General features: G+C 38.3%; 1 protein-coding gene across 6 annotated transcripts in view; it reads left to right on the top strand.

Moving 5' to 3' along the window:
• USP24 (ubiquitin specific peptidase 24) overlaps nt 1–25393 on the top strand; it is a 67328-nt gene that overhangs the window by 10699 nt on the left and 31236 nt on the right. For 3 of the 6 annotated variants that reach the window (XM_086617872.1, XM_086617873.1, XM_086617874.1), the window contains exons 2-27: nt 3232–3397; nt 4340–4407; nt 5892–6035; nt 6557–6679; nt 7540–7575; nt 8166–8231; nt 9775–9840; nt 10825–10899; nt 11695–11853; nt 13186–13300; nt 13680–13783; nt 14941–15048; nt 15538–15633; nt 16415–16576; nt 18423–18530; nt 19193–19342; nt 20125–20256; nt 20743–20854; nt 21109–21185; nt 21953–22093; nt 22248–22301; nt 22444–22559; nt 23207–23273; nt 23446–23556; nt 24480–24578; nt 24660–24830. In XM_086617872.1, coding sequence (XP_086473998.1) covers nt 3232–3397; nt 4340–4407; nt 5892–6035; nt 6557–6679; nt 7540–7575; nt 8166–8231; nt 9775–9840; nt 10825–10899; nt 11695–11853; nt 13186–13300; nt 13680–13783; nt 14941–15048; nt 15538–15633; nt 16415–16576; nt 18423–18530; nt 19193–19342; nt 20125–20256; nt 20743–20854; nt 21109–21185; nt 21953–22093; nt 22248–22301; nt 22444–22559; nt 23207–23273; nt 23446–23556; nt 24480–24578; nt 24660–24830 — 2826 coding nt within the window. Of the gene's footprint in view, nt 1–3231; nt 3398–4339; nt 4408–5891; nt 6036–6556; nt 6680–7539; nt 7576–8165; nt 8232–9774; nt 9841–10824; nt 10900–11694; nt 11854–13185; nt 13301–13679; nt 13784–14940; nt 15049–15537; nt 15644–16414; nt 16577–17808; nt 17854–18422; nt 18531–19192; nt 19343–20124; nt 20257–20742; nt 20855–21108; nt 21186–21952; nt 22094–22247; nt 22302–22443; nt 22560–23206; nt 23274–23445; nt 23557–24479; nt 24579–24659; nt 24831–25393 lie in introns of all 6 variants that reach the window. The other 3 variants (XM_086617869.1, XM_086617870.1, XM_086617871.1) reach the window with 2 other exon arrangements.

The following is a 25393-nucleotide window of genomic DNA, read 5'->3' as shown; positions in this document are numbered from 1 at the left end:
GGGAGGAAATTTATATATATATTTAAAAAAAAAAGGTAGGTAATTCTCAAAAAAAGAGACCCAGAAAACCACTTTTTGGGAGGCTGACATGTCCTTATGTACTATTTTTTTTGTATATATGTATAGCATATTCTTTCTTTAAAAGGTTTTATTTCACCTGTGGACCCATGTCAGTAGAGTCTGTAGTGACAATTCCTAACTCCTCATTTACGACGTGTTAATTGTGGCTACCTGTTCAGAGCTGTGACGTGTTGCATTTATGAATGTCAACAGAGTAAGCAAGATGTTCAGCTGTGTCGGCTAATGAGCCAACTTAACATCATGCAAGACTGAGCTGACATTGCACCTTGCTGCAGTAGCTGCCGTTAATAAATCCTTCCCTTTAAAGAGCCGTACACAAACTGGTTTAAAAGTTGGATGGTGAACTGTTTGGGTGGTGGTTTTGTTCAAAAAGACACTAACTGTGAAAGAGCAGCGAATGTCTTTAAAGAGACTGTTACTCATACAAAGTGTGTTATAAGAAGCAAGACTGAGTTGGCAGTAATATAACCTATACATAGCAGTAATCTCCAAACAATGCAGGGTATTAAATTTATTAATGATTTGATGGGAAATTTGAGTTTTAAACTGCCTGGGCATTTATTTGAGACTGTTGCAGATTTCACAATAGCTGTGAAGCTACTTGTATGCAATTGGTTCTAAAATTAATAAATAATTAAAACTGATACTTTCTGGGCAAGGTTTTAGTAGCAGAAAACTGACAAGCAAGAAGATTTGTTGTCTCTAATTAGTGGCATGTGCCAAAGATGTGCTCCTTCAATGCAAATAGTTCCCATTGTTATTTGGGCAATATTCCCAGTACTGCATCCATTGCTATTTCTTGTGTAAAAAAAAAAAATTAAAAATAAAAAACCAACACATTTATTCACTATGTTGTTGGTACATTCAGTCCAGCAATAGGCCAGACGTACCCTCAGTTCAATTCATGGAAATGCCTATATTTGTGGGAGCTGAGTGTACAGTGAAGAACACGTGTTGTTTCACTCTTTCCTTACAAATTTCCGTGGGATTACAGGCACTGGCAATCACTTGTGTGGAAAGAGGTGAATAAAGAGCAACATTGCCCAGATGCAGATGGGGAAGCAGAACAACAGGGGGAGTTTTTCAGCAACAGTTGAAGGTCCGCACTGCGGTTAGACTACACCTCTTAAACTAGTATTAGAAATGGGTATTTTTATTTAATTATTTTTTATTTAATTATTTATGGACACTTTCCTCATGGGAATGGAGCTCAGATACTGTAATCATTTATTGAAATGTTGCTTTCCTTTGCCACAAGTCTAGGCTGAACTGAAATTTGGGACCTAGCAGTTGGGTGTTTATTTTATACTCAGTCTACCTTTGCTAAACTAATCATTATCCCACACTGTTACTGTAAGGGCTTTGTTTGTGACTACACATTTATATTCTGCAGGAAACGGATTTGTGTTCTGGATGGGTGTCCTTCGAAAAGCTGTAAACTTAACTGTTATTTGTTTAATCAATACAACAGGGTATTTCCTAGAAAACTTTTGCTTTTAAATGTTTTCGGTGTCTTTTTTGTTTAGACCTTCAAACATCTCTGCTCCAGAAGTTAGAGTATTTAAACAGGGCATGATTTGTTAGATGTGAATTACATCAGACTTCCATGCACAGTACTGGACCAGACCACTGCCGTTTCAGAAGCTGATATTTAGGACTGAATGTTTACTAGAGGGTTGGGGTAAGGTGGCACCTTACTTCCCAAACACTGTCATGTGTTTTTTTTTTCCTGAGCATTGTGTTCCATTCCTATAAGCTATACTGCTGCTCTCCAGAGCCTGTTAGCAAGTCCATCCCTGTGCGCTATCATCACCTGACCAGTGAACTTTAAAGGATAAGCTCTATCCAATTGCTGTTTCCTTGGCCTAACGTTTTCGAATCATTGTGGAAGTGAATATGACACATTTGCTTTTTAATAAAGAGGTCTAATCCTGCAAAGAGCAAGTGGGGGGAGAGCTGTAAGCACACTTGTCTGCATACATTGATTTCATTCTTTGTATACCATGTCCTTCTGAGTTCAGTTCGTTCTTTTGGTTTATTCCTTTCTATTTGTTCCATTCACTTTCCTGACACTGTTTTTTTTTAAACTCTTGAAAGTGTTTCCTGCTTGTCCTTATTCCCTCGATGTCCCTGGCTTCCCCCTAAGGGATCTTTTTACCATCACTGCACTTGTGTTTTCCTCTGTCTCTGACAGTTGCTCCTGGTTGCTGCCAGGCCTGATCCACACATTCCATCCTCTCTTCTGCTTGAGTTGTCTGCTTTTGTGAAGGCAGGGAAGGTTAGTCCATGTGAACTCTTTGACACATCGGGTAGCTAGCGTCTATGTGAGGTTAAAAAATAAACGAAAGAAAATAAATTGATAACTTGTCTGCTCTTTGTTTTGGCACCACTGAGGCAGTTACCTCATATGGCACTTGGCAAAGAACACGGGGCTGTGTTCTGCCTGTGTACAGACATAGCTGCTGTTCGGTGGCACTAGCAAGGAAACTTGTAAAGCTTAGCTGCAGATATCGGTTTGCTTTTTCCCTGTTTGTCTTCCAGAACATTTTCCAGTAACTCATTTTGGCTTCAGGAGAAGAACAGTTGTAGTTTCTTTGTTGGACAACTATATTTGAGATGTAAATTTTTCTTTAGGTAGTAATTAGCTAGTAAAATAGGAATTAAAATCGTGATGTACTGGATTAGTGTCTTGTTTTTCTTAATGTGTTGGGGTGAGAGGGTGATGAAATTGGCCTCCCTTAGAATAAATTATTCTGTATTCTGCAGCAGTTGTTGAGCAGAGGATTAGTATGCAGATCTATGAAGATCAAGGTTTGTACTCTACAGTCTCACAGGGACTGGAAGTACTTATCACTTGGCTAGGATCTGATATGCTAAGGAACAAGATTTGCCACTTAAATAGGCAATTAGTTAGCAATTAGTTATGTAAACATAGTAGTTATCACCTACATGAAATACTTAGAGGTATGTAATCCCTCAATTCAAGTTGAAATACTAAGTTCTATTTCGAAAAACACAAGCAGCCTCAGGGTTGTTCAGAATTTGACATGCTTGTTACAAACGCAGACGCTTTTTCTGAAGCTATTGAGTCCTTTCAAGTGTCTAGGAGAGATAAAAATTGGTTTACTTGAGCTTCCTTTTTATTCGCAGAAAAACGATGAAAATGGGAATTGCTCTGGTGAAGGTATTGAGTTTCCAACAACGAACTTATATGAACTGGAGAGCAGAGTTTTAACAGATCACTGGTCCATACCCTACAAGCGGGAAGAGTCTCTAGGCAAGTGCCTAATTGCATCCACCTACCTAGCAAGATTAGGTAAGTTCTTTTTCTATACATACAAAGATTATCTGTTCAAATGATTTCATGGACAGTGTGGTGGGCAGTTATGTTTTTCATATTAATCTTGCAGTTGTTTATATAGCACCCTACAGAATGGTCACACCTCTCTGAAAATGGTTAACAGTGAACTAGTCTACCCAATGCTGTAAAAAAGAATGTGTCTTTTTTTTTTCTCTAAAGTAATTTGTTTAGTTAAGCTTTTTTAAAAAGTGGAGCACATGTTTCTTTATGTTCTAATGATTGTAGGAATTACTGTTTTTCAGAGCTGAATTACTGGCTCTTTTTTTCATTGTGCTGGTTACTTTCCATTTGTAAAAACAAGCTGTTATCTAAATCCATGCTGTACCAGGCTTGTATAACTGGTTGTTTTTCCCTGGTGAAATGCTTATACTGCATTAGACCTGAATTTGACTTTTCTGTATTCAGTACTCTGGCTGGGGCTAAGAGTGTTACAGTGGCATCATGCTCAGTAACTGGTATATAATAGGAGTGCAAGATAGTTGCACTGGTGGGAGACTAAAAGGAGGTTATAATCTGTTGGAAAAAGAGAAGTTGTTAGGTGGTTCTGTTTTGCTTGTTTGTTTCTAACCTGTGTTAAAAGAGTGTACTTAAGCATCAGACATGATCTGAAGTTAGTATAAGTTATAAACTTTGAAGGAAGAAATACTTAGGGTGCTAATAATGCTTGAAGAAGTCATAAAAGATGAAACATTGGGAAACTTCTTTCTAAAAGGCAAGTTCTCTTGACTCACGCTTTTTCTGTGGCTGAAAAAGCATGCTACTTATGAATGAACAGTAGCACGTTTGTTACTGCTGATTTCGGTTGTTGTTCCCAAAAACTTGCAACAAGATCCTCGAGGTAATCTTAAAAAATACTTTTTTAAAGTACTTTAAAAAAGCACTCTTCTTTCTGTAAAGGTCTTTCTGATTCTGATGAGAATTGCAAGAGGTTTATGGACAGATGCATGCCTGAAGCGTTTAAAAAGGTAAGTAGGTACAGTAGACTAATTCAATGTTTCTTTGCATTGTTCATAGTGGAAATAGTGTGTTGCAATCCAGACTTCAGAAACTGTGGTAACTAGTGAGTATGTTCTTAGATTAAAATCATAGTCAGATTACTTTCCTGGTTTAAAATCGCTCATAGACTTAGATTAAAATCATACAAAGTGCCAGTTCTACAAGTCTGGCCAATTCTGGCACATAGCTTTTTTTTCTTTTTGTCCTCCCTCCTCCTTTTTTTTTCTTTCTTAAAGGAAGAACTCTAGAGTAATTAGTGGAGCCTAAAGACAGATTTAAAGACCCTTGGATACAGCCATTAATGGCAAGTTCAGAATCTAATTCCTTTAACTCTATTCTTTCTGCTCCTTCTTTGGAGGGTTGTTAAATTCTTTCTTACCTCTTTGCATGATCTGTTTAGAATTTGTCTTCCCCCTCAGTGCTTAATGTCTAACATGCCTCTCTGACTTATTGTGAATTTCCTCTACAGAGCTCCCCAAACCAATTTACTTCCCGCTATTCTATCCATTTTGGATTCTGCCTGATTTTTTTGCTCAGTTTTTAGATCATAGATATAAAAACATATATAGACCTTAAAAATTTACTCAGTCCTAATCTTAAAATACTGAGAATATAAGTATATTTAAGGAATATAGGAATTTATGGGAAAAATTATTTTTACATTTGGCTATTAGAGTGATAATTTTACATATAATGCTTTTAAATCACTTGGTAGTCTTTTCCATATTAAATAAACAGTGCAGATTACAGATATCCTTCTGGAGGAGCAAAAATCTATGTGCTGAATTACAATTTGCTGAAATATTTGTAAGAAGCTGTGTTGTTTCTTGAAATGGTACAAAAATTAATTGTATTTAAAGTGTTGAGCTTTTTAAGTGCTTGTGTTCAGACATATCTAGCAAAATTTGCAGATGGAAGCTTAATGTCTTTTATAAACAACCACGTTAGACCAGATTTAAAGAACATGTTTCAGTAGGTGGGAAAGCAGTATGAAATACCTCTTTTGGTGGTACATGTTCTTTGTTTTCCAATAGAAACTGCTCAAAAAGTGTGAATTTGTAAATGGTTATCACAGCTGAATCAGTGCAGCTTTGTGGCACGCCTACTTCAAGATTTAATAGTTGTGTCTTCAATCTGCAAACAAGTTATTTGGATATTAGTTGTTTGCAGAGGTTACAGTCTTTACTAGTGCATTGAAATAGAAAACAGTTTGCTTTGCTACGTTTTATTTTCTGTCATAAACTGTGATTTAAGGTGTTCTTCAATGAAATTACAAATTTAATTAACTCTTAAGGCATTAGTGCAGGAAGAGCATCTGAAAAATGCACCAGACAGTGTTTAGTACACTCTAAGGAAACATTTACTCTGAAAACAGTCTCAGGGGTTGATAAATTTCTCTTGTTTTGTGATTGTGCTCAAACATCAAAAAAATACTTTTTTTTTTTTTCCAAAGCTGTTGACATCCAGTGCTGTTCACAAATGGGGAACTGAAATCCATGAAGGAATATACAACATGCTTATGCTGCTAGTGGACCTGGTTGCAGAAAGAGTAAAACAAGATCCTATTCCCGTGGGCCTGCTTGGTGTACTTACAATGGTATCTGACCCTTTGATGTAGTTTCTAATATTTGTGGGTTTGGCATTTCATATTTATGCTGCTGCTTTTTCTAACTATATCGAAGTTGCAATATGTTGTCTTACATCTGCAGCCGTTGCTTGCTGCAGATTTTTAACATCCAATCTGCAATTCATAAAGGGGTGAGTGCTGTTAAAAACTTTTGAAAACTAGCGCTCTCGAAGGAAAAAAAAAAAGTCACATCTGCTGTCACTTCACTGTTTATTTTTTAAAACTGGTACTTTGAGTTCATCTCACGCTTTCTACAGATATCTCGTTCACATGAGTATTGGCTATTGTCTATACAGAATGGAAGCTTCAGAGTGCTTTATACAGTGAGAACTGAGAGGCCGGAGCAGGGGTCTTCTGTTAAACTTTATTTTTTCCTAGATCTTTAACTGTCAGCCAGGAGAATGCTCAACTGAAAAAGTCAGACATTATCAATATAAGTTTTGAGACTGGTGTAAGCCATTCTGTTCATTGCCATGGGCTCTTCTTTCAAGGCGTTTAACCCCGACAACGAGTATCATTTCAAGAATCGAATGAAGGTGTGCCAGAGGAACTGGGCCGAAGTCTTCGGGGAGGGCAACATGCATGCTGTCTCGCCCGTATCCACTTTTCAGAAGGTGAGCATGACTGTGCCCTAAACCCTGTTTTTCAGGTAGATTTTCGTGTTTGTTTCAGAAATGATTATTTGATTAGTAGATTAGTAACACAAGAAGGCTCTGATGTGTCACCAAGAATTACAGCAAAGAGATCTTCGGTATATACTTGTCTGTAGAAATGCATTTGTCCTCTCAAATTGTCTAGTTCTCTATTAAAGACTAGACTTAGAAATTATTGTACTTCCTTGTCTAAAGTATCACAATGATCAATGGGTGTCAGTCTAAGGACTGACATCTGTTTGGATGTTGAGTGTGAAATGACCAGGATAACTCGAAGTGTACAGTTCTAGCAGAGAATTCATGCTTTTATGAGAGCCCAGGATAGCATATCTTCAAATCAGACACGCTGGCAAGGAGGCAGTTTTTGAGGTTTATGCTGTCTTGTCACAGTTGTTGCAGATGGGTGGGTCTCAAAAGGGCGCCTCAGTGGTGTTGATCTCTCCTTCAGGGAACAAGTTTCTGGCTGTAGAAAGAAAATTCTGTCTGCTGCTTTAGGAAAGGTTCTTTATTAATGTTCCACCCTGCTAATGTGCTATAAATATAGTTGCTTGTGAGTCAGCACTATTGCCACAGCACATGGTCAGCGATGTTAAGCGGAGTCCAAAAAAGAACGATGCTAATGAGAACCTCCCAGAGTTCCAGCCACATGCTTGGTACAGGAACTGTTACAAATACATTGCTGTTTTCTTTGAAATAACGGTGCATGCATTTGGGGTGTGGGTTTAGTGAGCTGAATGTGTCTGTCCAAATCTGTTTCAGAAGACAAATGTTTGGCATTGATTGTTGCAGCTACTAATTTGTTAATATTTTAATTGTTCAAGGAACCTCATGGGTGGCTGGTGGATCTGGTAAACAGGGTAGGTAAATGTAAACCAAGCAGAATTGTTATTTGTCACTTGCATTCATTTGGCTTCTGAGATAATTTCTTCTTCCTCCCTCCCCCCAACTTGTTTTTCCACACTTCACTTTTGTGACAACCATGAAAAATGTAGTTTAAGATTTTAATCCTGCCTACATGCAGGGAAGCAGCCTTGCTAAATAAATCTTGTTGAGTTGCTGCCTTCTCCCTTGAGCATCTTTACCCTAAAGTGGTAGCTATGACTAGAAGAGGTTGAGAGCTCAGCTTAGGCTGCAGTGCTGTTTCCCAGTCAAACGTGCTAGGCCAGTCAGCCGTCGATGTATGTGGTCTAACTTTCTTCCCTATATCCATTTTTACCTAAGACAGGGCCTCTAGCTTGATGTTTAAACTGAGACCATGCATAATTGCATTCCTCAGTGTGGCCCTGAGTTCCCATGAAAACATAAAACTTATGTGGGATGTGGTGTTCCATGGCAAAGGATACTTTTTGGCATCCCAGGAACTCTCAATGGAGTATTTTCTATAATAGCTTGTTTAGAAGATAAAATACTGTAGTTCATTAACCTAATAGTGATTATTTTACTTCAGTTCGCAGAGTTGGGTGGATTTTCAGCAATTCAATCCAAACTCAATTCAGAAGATATTGAACTTGGGGTAAGTTCATCTTCTGTCACTCTGCCTTTCTTCTCCCTACGCTTCATGTGGAACCAGTAGCATCCCTTTTGGTTGTGCTCTTGCCTTTGCTTTGGTACCAGAGCAACATTCCCACAGAGCCTTGGGAAGTGCTGTCAGACCAGAGATCAAATGAGGTTGTGCATGAGAGTCCTGACTGAAGAGCTTTTGAGACATCACAGAAAAGAGGAAGGGTTACTGTACCCTTCTGGCTAACCTTCAGCCTTCCAGTTAGACATCAATCACTCTAGTTTCACTGTAAGCTCACAAGTATGTCCCTGGTTTTCTGTTTACTTCAGCTGTAGCTGCATTTAGCTGCAAGTGAATTGACTTCTGTCATTTATTATAGAAATTATTGTTTAAGGAAAAAAAAAAATGCTTAGGAAGACAGACACTGTCTAATCCTAAGCAATTTTTCAAGTGCTGTGTCTAAAAACTGACTGGTTCAACAGTTCTAACTATTTTTGATGACAAAGCTTCTTGTTTAGTTTTAGCTTCCTAACTTATATTCAGGAGACTTCATAATCTTTCAAGCTTTAGAGAGCAAGGAGGCTACGGGAAAACCATGTCGTTTGGAATCTTGTCCCTCAGTATAAAATCAGTTTGCTTTCAGTGAAATATGGTTTGGAGAGAATTCGACGACTTTTCTTGAGGTAGAGATACTTGCTACTTTATAGAGAGGTGGGTTCATATATGAGCATGACAGAAGAATAACGAAACTCAATTTAAATCTTGATACTGCAATAGAAACTTTGACTTTGTTTAATGACTAATAACTACTTGATTAGGAAGGAAGTCTGGTTCAGCATCGCTTAATTTAGGCCTTTGATTAGAGCAGTGCACACTCAATTTCACAGTTCTTGATCCAGTGTGAGAAGAAACCAATTTTGATATTATTTATTGGCAAACAGATGTTTTTATATGTTTAATTTCGTGATGATAGGTGTCACTTGAAAGTCGTATAATCATAGAATAGTTTGGGTATATAATCCCAAATATAGTTTGGGTATATAATCCCAAATATAGTTTGGGTATATAATCCCAAATAAGAATAAAATCATGCATTGAAGAGATTTTGACATGCGTGTGACACGTTTACAAAAGCTTTCTCCCACTTAATGCTTTGGGCGAAGAAATTTGCCTTAAGTCTTGCATTCACACTTCTCATTTCCGTAGAGAGCAACCAAAGTGTGATGTGTCTCTTTCCGTCTGTTTACTTTTGTGACTGAAACAGAATTAGAACAGGATGGTGAGAGGACCATGCTTAGCGAAAACTGGGAAGGCGTTTTTTATTTCAGGCAAAAATGTATAACACATACTGTATGCTGTAGAGTAAAGCTCTTTCCCAAACCACGTGTTGTTGTGAATGAGTTGCACACCAAAATAAATTTGTAGCAAATGACTGGAAATCATTGTATGAGATAAATAATACTTACTCGCCTCCATTTGCCTTTTGAGGAATAGATCACTAGCTCTGAAAAGATCTCTTACATACGTGCCTAAATACTTGCTGTGTTTCTTTCAGGCAATCTCTGCATTAGTTCAACCGTTTGGAGTTTGTGCAGAATATCTTAACTCTTCTGTAGTACAGGTAAAATGCCTTTGGGGTGAGTTCTTTTCAATGCAAATAGTAAAGCCTTGAAACGTGATTGTAGGAGTTTGCTCAAGTTTAGATGGAGCTCTCTGTGGTAAAGTAGATCTCGGGCAGCATGGCATCAGAAAGACAACTACATGAGAACCTGTTCTTTTTATTGTAGGAATTTGAAAAAAACAGAGGACTGAAAATTAGTTTACAACTGTGTTGGTGTGAAACTGGTGACTAATTCGAAAAGCCTTCAAAACTGACTGTGCATGAAGTACAAGAATCATTTTGAGCATCCTGAGGGTGATGGATAGAGGGCTCAGACAATGTTCAGATCCGTTTTCTGAGCACAGTGATCCGTAGTCACTTATCTACGTCTGCAACAGTGACAAGCTTTGCCACTGCCATTAGTGAGCTTCATTGGTGTAAAGCACATGGGAAAAGAATCTAGCTTGATGGATGGGTTTTGTTTTAAATTTAACTTTCTGGCTGAGATCAAGCACATGGATATGAGACTTTACACTGGTACACCAAAAAATTGTGGTACAGGAAAAAAAATTCACCGTGATGTATTTGTACATGCAAATATACCCCAGGCTTCACACCTACACTCACTAACAAAAACTGTCGATTTAGTAAGTGTCTGAAAGTCTTTATTTGAAGAAGGGACAGTTTAGAAGCCACTGTGAGTCAGAGAAACTTACGCATCTAATAACTGATGCATTTTGAAGGATCTGGGGTTTTTTTGTGTTTTTGTGGGGTTTTTTCCTAATCTATATTATGGTGGTCTGAAATGGCTTCTTGATCTAATTGCTTTTTTTTTCTGGATGCACCTAGCAGGATAGATTTATGTATGTTGTAGGTGTTTCTTTATGCCTAAGATAATTGTGAGCTTTCAGCTACGTATTTCACTTTGCTGCAGCCAGATCTGAGTAATGTAATTGATTTCAGGAAATACAAAATTATTGTCATGCCTTTTTTCACGTTCTTTAGCCCATGCTGGATCCAATCATTCATAAAATGATTAAATATGTACAGAATGTGGAAGAGAAGGACTTGAAAGACAAGGTAATGTTTTATATATTAAATAATTAGGAAGAACTAACTTTGTGTCTTGGAAATGCTGTCAACAGAGACGAGAACAATAGCTTTATTTTTGCTGGCAAAAACACAGCCTGTTCTGAATTCTGACTGAACAACATAGAACAAAATACACTTACCCAATTCCATTCAATACCCTTTTCAGTAGATACCTGATGACAGGACCCTTTCTAAAATATTTTTCTGCTGTTGCTATCAAATATGCTTTTGTATATTTGATATATATATATTCAGATATATATATCTGAAGTATACAGAATGCTCACTTCTCTAACTGACTTGAAGATGCTTATTATCTTGCAGTCTGTTAAATTCTTGTAACTTTGTGTGCATTCGCTGATTGCTCCTGAGAATTTGATAATTGTTGATAAAATGTCCATGTAACTTGTGACTACTTCCTGTATTACCCTGAACTTGGCATTTGGTTCTATTAAACTTTTGAGCACTGACATTTTACTTACTCTTAAATTGTTAATTGTAAACTGGGAAGTATGCTTAGGCTGTGTAACTACAGAGGAGCAATTTAATGTACCAAATCTGTAGCAGGAGAGCCCACTTTAACCACAAGTTTTGTTGTCTTAGCATTTCTAGTGTACAAGTAATACTTTCAGATGTACATGGTACTGTATTTCATAGATAAACAGTCTGGATTGGGTCACTAAACCTACTCTTTGTTAATCATTGAAGTCTGAAACAAAATGGCAAAAATAGCAGTGTTTCTATTTGTCCTTTGTTGTTTGGTTTGGTTTTTGTTTTAAACAGAGACTAGTCAGTATCCCTGAGCTCTTGTCTGGGATCAAACTGCTGTGTATGCGCTTCCAACCCGATTTGGTAACCGCGGTGGATGACTTACGGCTGGACATTCTGTTGCGCATGTTGAAATCTCCTCACTTCAGTGCAAAAATGAATTCCCTCAAAGAAGTAGGTTTGCTTTTTGTGTGTCTACGTGTGCATGTGTGTAGGTAGAGTGGGTTGTTAGAAAGTCATTTAAACCACAACCTTAAAAAAGAGATGGTGCAGTATTTCCTGACAAATGATACCGTCTTAGCAAAAGCTTAATTCGTAATAAATACCAAGACAAGTTAGTGTGACAAGAGTTGTTTGTAATATTAGTAGCCACTGCAAGGACCATGACCTCCCAATTAGAAAACTACTAGACATAGTTTGAACCTTTTCTAAGAACTGTAATTTCAGATTGATTTATAAGCAATGGTCTATGCTATTCATTGAATATTCACTCTGAGGTAACCCTGATAATTCAGAGCATCCTATGGGATATCCCTTTTCTCTCCTTCTCTCACTGAGAGAAAAGAGTGAAAAACAAATGGTGCTTAATCCTAGATTGGTGTCTTAGTCCAGTTATGTCAGATCGTTACACTATGTAATTGTAATTAAGGTTTTTGTTACGATTGTACATGGACACTGCAGTAGCACCTCGGAGCTGGAGTTTACGGATCAGGGCTCTTTGTGCTAGAATTTTATATTTAAGTAGAAGGAGATTTTTCGTGGGAGTTGTGGTTTAAGTGTAGAGTTGTTTATTCATCTCTTCCTTCTAGAACTTGTACAATTTAAGTGTCCCAAAAAAAGGCATTTTTCCAGCATGCAGACATTGTAAGGTGTTTCAAAGTCTCTCTTTTGTGCCTTTTGCTTCTTAATTTATGGTAAAATTGAGATGTTAAACTTCATTGCTGTCTGGTTCTTAATCGTAAATGCCATGTATCCTTGGTGAAGTTATAAAAGAGTGGCTTTTGAAGGCTTTAGCAGAGATGTACTTTTTCTCCCTAGAGTGAGGAGCCTGTATCAGTTCTGTATTGGATAAAAAAAATAGGACACTGATTTGAGTGTAACAAGCAGAAGCCTGAGATAACCTACTTCTGGTATATCTGCAGAAATGTACCTGACAGCACAGGCCAGCTTTTCTGTGTCACACTGGGAATAAGAATCTACTGCATCAGAGACAAGTGACAAGGAGGTGTTTCTGGTTAGGAATTTGCCTTTAAACAGCTTATTAAAAAAACAAAACCAAACAAAAAACCCCAACCACAAACAAAACAAACAGAAAAGCCAAACAACCAAAACAACAACAAACCAAAAATAAACAAAGAAAAAAACAACCCCAAACACTTCCTGTGCTCAAAAAATTTCATGATTCACACTTAAGCTTTGCAGTAAGCCTTTTGAATAGATTTCATTGTGTGCATGTGTAATGCGAATGAGAATCATGGTTAGAATCTCACGTTTTGCAATTTCTAGGTAACGAAATTAATAGAAGACAGTACTGTATCCAAGTCAGTGAAGAATGCAATAGATACGGACAGGTTACTAAACTGGCTAGTAGAAAATTCTGTCCTGTCGATCGCTCTAGAAGGTAAGCACTTTCACAAAGGCTTGTCTTCTGCTGTCACAAAGAAGTTGTCTTCTGCTGTACCTGGGGTGTTTACTCATAGTTTATCTTTGTATATTGTTAGCCCCTGGAAAAGAGAGAAAAGAGGTTTGGGGCTTTTTCCATGTAGTAAGGCCTTATAGATGTGAGCTGCTATCAGATAATGTGAAGTAAAAATAAAAATGGAAGGAGCCTTTTCCTTTTATTTGAACTGATAGATTTGTCTGTAACGGCAAAGTAAGAATTTTCAAATGAAGATAATTTTTTTCTTCTCCCTTCTTTTAAAAGAACTTGTTTATTCTTATGCATTTCATGTATCTAATACTATTTTAAATATATTGATTTAGTTGCCTTTGTTTCTTAGGTAATATAGACCAAGCGCAGTACTGTGATCGTATAAAGGGAATTATTGAACTGCTGGGCAGTAAATTATCTTTAGATGAGCTCACTAAAATTTGGAGAATTCAGGTAAGCAATCAAGACTAGGCAGGTGCTTTTAGATTGTCTTACAAAGCAGACATTCTAATGGTGGGATTTTTTGGTTTATAATTTAGGCATCTGTCTTGCAAATTGGAAGATTTAAGATTTTAACAATATAATTAAGGCAAAGGCTTCCTTCTACTTCTTCCTTTACTATTTAAAATCAAATGTTCTGGCAATTTCTTGTAACACAGCAGTTAAATCTTAGGATGAAGTTCAGTTCTTTGCAACAAGTGTTAAGGGGCTGCGAAAATATTTGGCTTAGAATAAGAGGTTGTCAGTTTGAAATAGGTGACAGAGTGTTTGTCTAGACCTAAGACTATGCCTAAAGACACTAATTTTTGTGGCTGAAGGTATAAATTTGAATGCAGCTCAAAACGGTATCCATTCACATTTAACTTCCTCTACATACATATAATTGACTGACAAGTCATCTTTTCACATTCACTTTATGTATTTTCAACTTTTTGCTGTGTCGGAAAGGTGGTTCGACTGCTTAATGCAAGTGACATGTGGAAATTTTGACCAGAAACGTAATCTTCCACTGCAGGAAATGGTTTTCTTCTCTGTTGAAACATTGAAGTTTTAGACTAAAGTCACTGGACGCTGTCAGATCCGCAGTACATGCGGGCCTGGTAGCAAGTCCTGCGTGCTCAGTAGGGGTGAAGTGTGATCTAGCTCACTCACTTCTGTTCATTTAATAAAATGCAGTACTTCCTCCCCCCTTCTGGCTGCTGTTACCGTGGTGCTCCCATCAGTGTGGGAGGAGATTTTGCATTGCTCACTTGTGAGTAAATCCTTAGAGTGTCAGGGATGGAGCACCCCACCTGGGAACTTAACCAAGCAGTAAAAAGGGTGATGTTAGTATTGCTGGCACCACACCTTACAGTCATATGTGCCCTTGCAGCACCTTGAAGCTGCTGTAATAGTGGCAGGCTAACTTGTTCTTTAAAATTACTTCCAAAGGCCACTCTGCCAGGGAAATGAGGAGCAGACACAGTTATTCATCCCTTGTGTTTCTAGCATGTCAAAAGCTGTTACTCTTTTTCATTAGTATGATTAGCAGGATAATACTTCCATGAAGATTTTCCTCTGTCTCGTTAGAGAGAAAACCTACGTTCATAGGTTTTCCTTCCTCTTTTCAGTCGGGACAATCCTCCACTGTGATTGAAAACATACATACCATTATTGCTGCAGCTGCTGTGAAGTTTAGTTCTGATCAGCTCAATCATTTATTTGTCCTAATCCAAAAGGTAAGTTTTTACATGAATTTACATTCTTTAGGAAGAGAATTGATGAGATGCTTTTGCATCCAGCCTACCAAAAGGCAAATGCCTTGAAAACGTTTATATTTTTAATATAAAAATATAAATATAAAATTGGCTATAAAACAACACTTCTATTACTGATGTTTTTTTGTTAACCCAAAAGCCTGATCTGCTACTGATACTGCTAATTGACTTAGATTTTACATACATTGTATAAGTGGTGCTAAGGTACATAAAAAGTGAGAATTTTTTATTATGTTTAGTCTCTTCTAGTTTATATTTGAAAAAGAGTTGAGCAATTAGTACTGTAACTCCCAGTAACAAAAATAAATATGCCTGGTGGAAACATACTTGCTTGTATTTTGATTTTCCTGCAGTAAAACAATTGTAAAATGTATTTTTTTGTGCGGTCAAGCTTTACCGGACTGGCAGTGCCTGCTGCTGTAACAGTGATGTTGTTTCTGTGCCACACAGAGCTGGGAGACAGAGAGCGACAGGGTGCGACAGAAGCTGCTGAGCCTGATCGGGCGCATCGGTCGAGAAGCACGGGTGGAGACAACCACTGGAAAGGCATGTGAATATGAAATAGAGCCTTTTTCCCCCTTTTTCCCCCTTTTTCCCCCTTTTCCCCCCTTTTTCCCCCTTTTTCCCCCTTTTTCCTCCCCCCCCCTTTCCCCCCCCTTTTTTTCCCCTCCTTTTCCCCTTTTTTCCCCCTTTTTCTCCCCCCCTTTTCCCCCTTTTTTCCCCCTTCCTTTTTCCCCCCCTTTTCCCCCCTTTTTCCCTCCTTTTTCCTCCCTTTTTCTTCTCCCCTTTTTTCCCTTTCCCCCTTTCCCCTTTTCCCCTTTCCCCCCCTTTTTCCTTCCCCTTTTTCCCCCCTTTTTCCTTTCCCCTCCTTTTCCCCCCCCTTTTTCCCCCCCCTTTTTCCCCCCCTTCCCCTTTTTTCTCCCCTTTTCTTTTCTTCCTCTTTCCCCCCTTTTTTCCTCCCTCTTTCTTCCCCCTTTCCCTTTTCCCCTTTTTTTCCTCCTTCTCCCTTTTTTTTCTTTCCCCCCCTTTCCCCCTTTTTCCCCCCCTTTTTCCCTCCTTTTTTTCCCTTTTTCCCCCTTTTCCCCCTTTTTTTCCCCCTTTTTTTCCCCCTTTTTTTTCCCCTTTTTTCCCCTTTTTCCCCCTTTTTTCCCCCTTTTTTCCCCCTTTTTTCCCCCTTTTTTCCCCCTTTTTCCCCCCTTTTTTCCCCCCTTTTTCCCCCTTTTTCCCCCTTTTTCCCCCTTTTTCCCCCTTTTTCCCCCTTGTAAATGTAAGGTTGGTAGTCTCTGTACTTCCTAGGTCCTGAATAATCTTGCACTTCTTCCTCTAGGTTTTGGAGGTACTTTGGGAGCTGGCTCATCTTCCAACATTACCATGTAGTCTAATTCAGCAGGCCTTGGAGGAACATCTCACAATCCTCAGTGATGCCTATGCGGTGAAAGAGGCAATCAAAAGAAGCTACATCATCAAATGCATAGAGGATATTAAGAGGGTTGGTTTTTTATTTTATCTTTTCCAAAATGAAATGTTATCTAGCCTTCATGTTGCCCTTTCTTTCAAGATGCACAAATTGCGTGTCCCATCTGTAAGTTCTTACCTTGGGGAGTCCATGAGAGGGGTAGGCTTTGTGTGAGCCAGTTCGTTGACCATGAGACTCATAGTAAGTCTCTTGCCTTTGTTTTAAGCAAATTTTCAGCACAAGGAGTGATCAGTTTATGGGAAACTACCAGGATGGGCCCAAGGTTAGAATTTGCAAATGGAACCACTATAAAGGTATGTCAGTATTTTAACTGTCCCTTTCATGTGAAAGCCTAGATTACTTTTCTTTGAGTTAAGCATGTGTTATGGCATGACCATTAAGTCTGAAAATGCAAATTGATATTTAAATCATAGTAGTCTTGTATTTTAATAAAATATTCAAACTCTTTTCATCTAACGTAAAGAAGCCGTTCCTGCAGCTGCCTGCGCTCAGATGTTTCCTGGCAGCAGCAGAGATGTGCATGGCTTGAAAGACTGCATATACCCTATCCTGCACTGTTCTCATAGCAGGCAGTTTTTCTTGAGGTCTGCAGGAATGCTCCTGTCTTCTTTTTCTCGGTGTGAAGTATACCGATAAATAAAAAGACGTGTACTTTTTTCATTCATTTATTTCATGGTAAATTAAGTTTTGTCAGTGTTGCAGCATCTGTAGGGAATTTTAGTTGTTTAGGAGGTATAGTATGTTGCTTCTTGATATTGATCACACTTTTTTGGTGTGTGTGTGTGTTCATGAATATGGGTTTCAAACTTCAAATTCTCAATCTCTGTAAAATTTGCAGTCTCTTCTTTTTAAACTTCTCTTGTCCTTTCCTGTACTTGCATTCTTCTCAATTACGTTCTGGCAAGGGCCTTAACACGGGTGCTGCAGTGGGGAAGACTAGAGGAAAGCTGTCATTGTAGGCTGGAAGGAATTGGGGTAACCATACAGCAGATGTCTAAAAATACGTAATTTTCTTATTTCCCTTCATTAGGGGAAATGAAAATGAAAACTGGGAGGGAATGTAGTATTAAGGCAGCATTGTCAAATACATGAGGGAGTCTTCAGTAGAGGACTCTCTGTTATGGGCAGGTTACTTTAATTTCTCTAAGTGTGTAGGTGATATTGGTTGTTGTCAGTATCTAAACCAGACATCACTTCTCTGAACAAGCAACCTCAGTACTGGTTTGTGTGGTCAAACTTTACAGAAAATGAAGCCTCCCAGAAAAGTGATGAGCAGTTCTAACGATGAGGTAGGAGGGTTATTCTTTGTAGGATCTCTTTCAAAATGCAGCTTAAGTATCCTTTGCTTCCTATCAGAGGGCTCCTTGCAGCACCAATCAGAAATTTCTTCTTGTCTCTTAACCCTCGGAAGTATTTCAGGTTCGTTCTTCTATTATTCTTGCTTTAGCAGTGAGTAACATCATTTGACTGGATTTGCTCTTTTATGCTCTAACAGGCCTGCTTCATCTCCTGTAATTGAGGAAGGTGATGGTTTTTCTCCCTGGTGCAACTGAATACTTTTTGTCTACTTAATTTGCATGTTCTCTAGCAACGAGGTGATACTTCGGGCTTAAAATAAAGATAGCAAAATGGCATATGTGTGTGTCAAAGGACTTCTTGTAGAAAGTGAAGGACACATTGAGCGTGTTTGGAAAGGGACCAGGAACAAGTAACTGAAGCCTTCAGAGCTGGTAGCTGCTGTTTTGTAACAACAGCATTAATAGAAATCATTAGGCTGCTACTAGGTGTCTAAGAGGAAAGTTAATCTGTTGTTGAACATGTACACATGTGTAATTGTTTTTACCTTTCCTACTACCAGTCCTCCCAGCACAATAATCCTCAATTTGTGTGGGTGGTGCCAGCATTACGTCAGCTCCATGAAATCACACGGTCATTTATTAAGCAAACGTACCAAAAACAAGACAAGGTAAGAATATATACTGAGATGATTTTCGAAGCCCTTGTTAATGTCTGTGTCACTCTGCTTCTGTAGAACATGGAAATTTGAATTTAAAAGTGAGGGGAAAAAGAAAGAGCAAACTAAAAACCACTTTGACAAGTACAGTTTAGCGATGTAGCATAAACAAACTGTTCAAGTAGAGATGCGGTGTTGTGTGCCGTCCATATGTGCATGCATGTGTGTATATGTATGAATCTCTTTGCTGTGTCAGGGTTAATGTATTTTATTCTCAGCTTTTTGTAGAATAATTAACAGGCATGTTAAGAAATGAACAATGGCTAGTGTTCACACCAGCTGCTTTGTGATTGGATTGGCATTGCCTCTTGGAAAACAGACTGAAATGCCAGTGAGTCACATGTGTTAGTTACACAGTGGCTGAGTGGAGGTGTGGGACTTTGTTTGCAATCTGCAGCACGTGGATTTCAGCACGTGCTGAAAACATTAATGTCAGGGAGCTTTGGCTGCTTGGAAGGGATACAGCTGACTCTGGTGAGGGGGGGAACATTACTCCTTCTGATGAGAGACACGTGTCTGTGGAAGAGCAGACTGCTGTGCACATGTGCCTCTCTATGTATTTTCTTAAAAACCTCTCTTCTCAATGTGTTGTTTGTTTGTTTGTTTTTTCCAAGAGCATTATTCAAGATTTAAAGAAAAACTTTGAAATAGTGAAGTTGGTGACAGGAAGCTTAATATCATGCCACCGTTTGGCTGCATCTGTGGCAGGTCCAGGGGGACTCGTTGGAGCAACGTTGGTGGATGGCCGTTACACTTACCGGGAGGTAATGAACCCTGAATTTCTTACTACCTTGTGTTTTTGAAAACATGATGTAACATGTCACTTAACCAGGTTGCATAAGATTAGGCAATGTTTTGGTTTTGGAATTCACTGGTAGTTATGTTCTCTCTTGTGAATAATTACAGTAGTTTTTATTGATAGTTCTGACACTTAACCGTTAGGGTTTGTTGTTGTCTTGTTATTATACTACAGAGCAAGGGTGGGCAAACATCACAATCAACAAGTTTCTTAGCAAAGTCTTTATGTGGTCAAGAGTTACATCTCCCCACCCCAGGACCTCCTGTCTCCAAGCTTGTGCAGCTTCCAGCTTCTCGTCCAGCTTCAGCTGAACTACTCTCGTAGAGACTATACCTTTGAATTTGGGGTGAAGCTCTTGAAAACTGAAACAGATTTGCTAGATAGGACATGTAAGCCACACACACAGATAGCTTGTAACAGTTTGTTGCTGAGGTTTTGATAATTATATATTCCACACTAGTTGTGACTTAGTAACTAGTGTCAAATAATACCCTTATCAGGAAAGTAACAGCGCATTCAAGCGGACTTCAATGTTCCTTTTCAGAAAGGTAATCAAAAGGAAGCAATGCTAAAAATTGTGTAAAATAGAAATAAATCTCACTGGAGAAATAATTTCTATTTTCCAGGATTTGCAAAGTGTACTGTTATTTGACAGCTAAACTTGGAAAAAAAAAAAAAAAAGAATGTTCAGGTTCTTGTTTCAGAAATAAAAGTCTTAAGCTTGAGTTTTTGTTTCCTCTTTTTCAGTATTTGGAGGCACATTTAAAATTTCTGGCATTTTTTCTGCAAGAAGCAACCCTTTATTTGGGCTGGAATCGTGCCAGGGAGATCTGGGAGTGCCTTGTAACTGGCCAGGATGTTTGTGAGTTAGATCGAGAGGTAAGAAAGACTTGAAAAGTTAGTGTTTGTGATTGCAGAGTGAATCTTAATGGATTGTGAATAGCTCGTGTATTTGTTGAGACATGGGAAACACTAATTATGCATTTAAATGCTTTGTGTAAGCTAATGGAGCCTGTTATGTGCTCACTTATGACTAGGATGCTCTTTTAACATTAAATTTGACTGAAGGAGGAACGTTGGCCTGGAGATTAGTTGCAGATTTATGGATGCTGGCTTGAAAAGGAGTACATATAAGTTTGTGGAGTCATAAAAGAGTCAGTCTGCATTATGGCTATGAAGTACCCTAATGCTGCAATACAGCGTGTATAATATGTCAGGTTACTGGGAGATGAGATTTTTAACCTCTTGCTGTAGATAAAACTTCTGTGAGATGAGTTACTATAGTACCTGACGTAGTTTGCCAACGCTATGTAAAACTGTTTGCCACAACAAGGGAGCAAAAATACATCTGCAATTCATTCACAGATGTGCTTTGAGTGGTTTACAAAAGGACAGCATGACCTAGAGAGTGATGTACAGCAGCAGCTCTTCAAAGAGAAAATTCTGAAACTGGAGTCATATGAAATTACTATGAATGGTAAGAAAATTACTTCAGTCAACAGATTTGTTTTTGAAATACATACTGGAAGTTTACTTCCTACGCCTTCAAATTGAATATCCAAACAGTTCTGTAAATCAATATAATAAAAGGGTCTTTTTCTGTCATTTCGGGTTTTAATAGTTGTAGAGGGAAAAGGTCATCTGCTGTATTTGATATCTTCAGTTTTTAGAAAAAGCATAGAAGCTTAACCTGACCTGAATAAAAAGCTTGCGCCTTTTTTTCACTTCCAGGTTTTAGTTTATTTAAGACTTTTTTTGAAAATGTGAACCTGTGTGACCATCGACTAAAGAGGCAAGGAACACAACTGGTGAGTGTTCTGGCAAGTTACTTGTTGTGTACCACCTGTGACACCTGGAGGATGGGAGGAGGCAGGCAAGGATTCTTCAGCAGCTGTTTGACATGGTCATGTTGCTGTTAATATGCAGATCGTTCTTCTGGCATTAACGTTGTTAAATTCTGAAGCTAAAACTCCAGAATTGCCACAGTTAAAACTCAGCAGTTGGTAGCTGGATGCTGCTGTGTAGCTTCTAAAACTTTGCAGGAGGAACAAGTGGACTACTTTCTTATTAGTAATGAATTTTAGTGTGCATTTTTTGCTTCTCCCTAGCAGGGAAATATTCCTCCTTTTTCTTTTTTTTTTTTTTAATTTTTCTTTGAAAAAAAAAAATTCTTTGAATGCATAATTTTTTGCCAAGTATCATAGTAGGTTTTGTGATGGTTTGTTACGTGGTTAGTTACCATGTTGATCTTTATGAAACAGATTCCATTCCCGATTAAATTTCTCCATGCTTTTGAAGTTTTTAATTTTTCAGTTGACTTTACTGGGAGTGTTCTTTGGAACTCGTTTATCCACCCATAAACAGATTTTTTTTCCTAGTATAAATGTACAAATCCGCAGCGATTGATTTCACTTTATGCTGTACCAAAGGTTGGCAGCGTGTTGGAAAAGAAAATTTTTAAGATTCAATCAAAAGATGCTTTTCCAGCAGTTGGAAGATTGTTTTGTTCCTGTGATTCGACTCTCTATTGTGTAAGAAATCCAGTCACGTTTTACTGTTGCTTTTTCTTGTGTAGAGTGTAGAAAAACTGGAATTGATAGGAATGGATTTCATTTGGAAGATTGCAATGGAATCACCTGATGAAGAAATTGCCAATGAAGCTATTCAATTGATAATAAATTACAGCTATATTAATCTAACTCCTAGATTGAAAAAGGTAAGCATATATTTGTACATGAACGTGCTTTGACATTCATAGGGCATTGATACTCTGCATTTTAAAATCTGTAACTCGTTGGATTCTTTCAGTTTATGAGTAATTCCCATGATTTTGGTTTAAGTTCTAATTCATTTGTATGTTTTATCTTTAGGATTCAGTGTCACTGCACAAGAAATTCATTGCCGATTGCTACACACGATTAGAGGTAAAGGACAAATTTTAATTGTTCTTGTACCTGCATCCTTTTTCCGTTTTGTATCTTAGAATAATTGACTACATAATTATCTTAGCTCTCCAGGACTAGTTGTCCATGTAAATCAGCACTTGTACTCTGCTTTGTGTTCTAGGCAGCCAGCTCTGCACTCGGTGGTCCAACATTAACACATGCTGTTACAAGAGCTACAAAAATGCTTACAGCAACTGCTATGCCTACAGTAGCAACATCAGTTCAATCTCCTTACAGGTAGACCTGACTTTAAATGAATAAACATGACAGTAGACATTTGCTCCCAGCTGCTTCTCACACGATTTTGCGTGCTAATTAAAATTCTCAATATTGGTAGTTGTATATTCTGGTGGTTTATTAATTGAATATTCCAATTACAATGCAATTTGAGTTCCAAAGAGACTTTGAAAAACCTGTATTTTTTTTAAAAAAAAAACAACACACAAACAAAAAAACTCAACATGCCCCTCTGACTCCCCAAAAAACAAATCCAAGAAGAAAAAATAACAGCACCACAGACTACTACTAGCCTATTAGTTGTGTAGTATTTCTATGGTCACAGGGTTTGGGTTTGTTTATTTTTTAATTGGGAGACAGAAGAATGGTTTTTCGTCCTCTAGCTTAACTCATGCATACCTAAATGTGTGTAGCTTAAATATTTGAGCACAGAGTGAGACCTTTAGAAGCATGAAGCTTCTGAAGCTGGCTACATCTCAAGCGGTATAACGCAAGCTTCTCGGCCTGTTTGCCTAGGTAATTTCAATTGAATTCACTCCAAGATTAAGGAGTTATATTTGAGAACAGCTAATTCATGGTAGTTACCCGTGGGCATTGAAAACTTAATCTTGAGACAAGTTACTCTTGTTTTCAATGTTTATCACTAGGTCAACTAAACTTGTAATAATTGAGAGACTGCTGCTGTTGGCAGAGCGTTATGTGATAACAATAGAGGTAAGATACATCATTTCTTACTAGGTAAGGCTAAGAAAACAAATTCCAGTATTATTAAAAATAGTAGAAGTTATTTAAAGCTATGCAACTGTAGTAACTTTGTTGCATACCATCATAGAAATGTCAATTGTTTTCAAGGATGGTGTTTACTGTCATCCTCCTCTTCCTGTAGGACCTTTACTCTGTTCCCCGAACGATTCTACCTCACGGTGCCTCTTTCCATGGACATCTTTTAACACTTAATGTGACATACGAGTCTACCAAAGATACCTTCACCATAGAGGTATGTGTGCACAAGTTGTGTGTCTTGTGGTTGTCATGTAGCTACTCTTGAGTTTTTTGATGCCTGGACTGAACAGAGTAAGCTGGTTTTAAGGACTCCAGTCAACTTGAAAACTCTATTTGAAAATGTTAAAAGTGTGGATAAGGCTATTTTAATGGAAGTGTCTGTAGACTAAATGTATTTTGATCATCATTCCAGGATGGGGAAAAAGAAATTATTTGCTTACTGTCAGTGATGGAGCATTTCTACTGCTGTCCTACCCTGTCAATCTCTTTTGTGGACAGTACCTTTACCACTGCTGTGTTTTAACCCCAGCTGAAACTAAGCACCATGCAACTGCTCGCTCACTGCCCCACCTCCCATCCAGCAATGAGATGAGGAGGAGAATCAGGAAAAAAAACCTGGTAAATAAAGAGATAAAGACAGTTCAATAGGACAGGAAAAAAAAGATGATAACAATGATCATAAAAGAATATACAAAACAAATGATGCACAGTACAGTTGCCCACCACCTGCTGTGACAGATGCCCAGCCTGTTCCTGAGCAGCGATCACACCACCCCCAGCCAACCCTCCCAGTTTTGTACCAAGCGTGACATTATATGGTATGGAATATCCCTTTGGTCGATTTGGGTCAGCTGTCCTGGCTATGCTCCCTCCCATCTTCTTGTGCACCTGGCAGAGCACGGGAAGCTAAAAGTCCTTGACTGCTTAGCAACAACTGAAAACAGCAGAGTAGTATCAGTATTGTTCTCATACTAAGTCCTAAAACATAGTGCTATACCAGCTACTAAGAAGAAAACTAACTCTATCCCAGCTGAAACCAGGACAACCATTCTATGCAAAGGAGCAGGAAGACTTTAATGGAAGATTTATTTTTTTTTCCTTTTGGAATTACTGAATCAGTGTTGTTTAATTTTACAGGCTCATAGCAATGAAACTGTAGGGAGCGTCAGGTGGAAGATAGCAAAGATGTTGAATTCACCTGTGGATAATATACAGATATTTGCCAATGACAGCCTGGTACGTTGACTAGAAAGAGTTCTCATTCTTTATCAAATTGAGTCTCTTTTCCAGAACTAAATGGTAAATATTTTCTTGCAGCTAACAGTAAACAAAGATCAGAAACTACTCCACCAACTGGGCTTCTCTGATGAACAAGTCCTTACAGTAAAAACATCAGGAAGTGGGACTCCATCAGGGAGCTCTGCAGATTCCTCAGCCAGTTCCAGCAACAGCGGCAGTGTCTTTAGTTCATCCTATGCAATGGAACAGGTACAGCATAATAGCCTGAAACCTTCTCTGAGTTTTTTCCTGGAGAAGGGATAGTTGGGGGAGACATAGCTGGGGTGGAAGAGGTACAGTAAGATGAGGCAGAAGCTGTTCACATCAGCTTGAGTATCTAGTCTTTAATAGTCTGAGTTTGCTTTCAAACTGCAATTGAAACAAAGCATTTAAATACATAGTTGCCTTGTGTGTGCAGATTGGACTTTATAATCTGTATTCTGTCACCTATTGTGGCCTGCTTGGTGTATGTTAATCTCTGAAGGCTCTTTTAAACAAGCAAGACCCATATGATTTAATTTTGAGATTTTTATATTTGTCAGGGGGAGAGATTCCTAGATTTTCACTACTAATAAAGCTGCAGTATGAAAATAAACTAAGAAGCATCAACTAGCATGTTCAGACCACTCCTGGTCTGCTTTGTGTGTCAACCCTAGCTAACAGTTGACTTAAAAAAATGATTGCTAAAAAGGGAAATGGGGTAATGTAAAAAATTCAAATGTTGTCTCAGTCCAGAAAGTGGCTGGGATTTCTACAGGCCAGGTTGACATCTG

This window comes from Tauraco erythrolophus, chromosome 10 (genome assembly GCF_009769465.1).
Source record: "Tauraco erythrolophus isolate bTauEry1 chromosome 10, bTauEry1.pri, whole genome shotgun sequence".
Lineage (NCBI taxonomy): Eukaryota > Metazoa > Chordata > Aves > Musophagiformes > Musophagidae > Tauraco > Tauraco erythrolophus.
The sequence above is the reverse complement of the archived record's forward strand: the minus strand, read 5'-3'. Positions and strand labels throughout refer to the sequence as shown.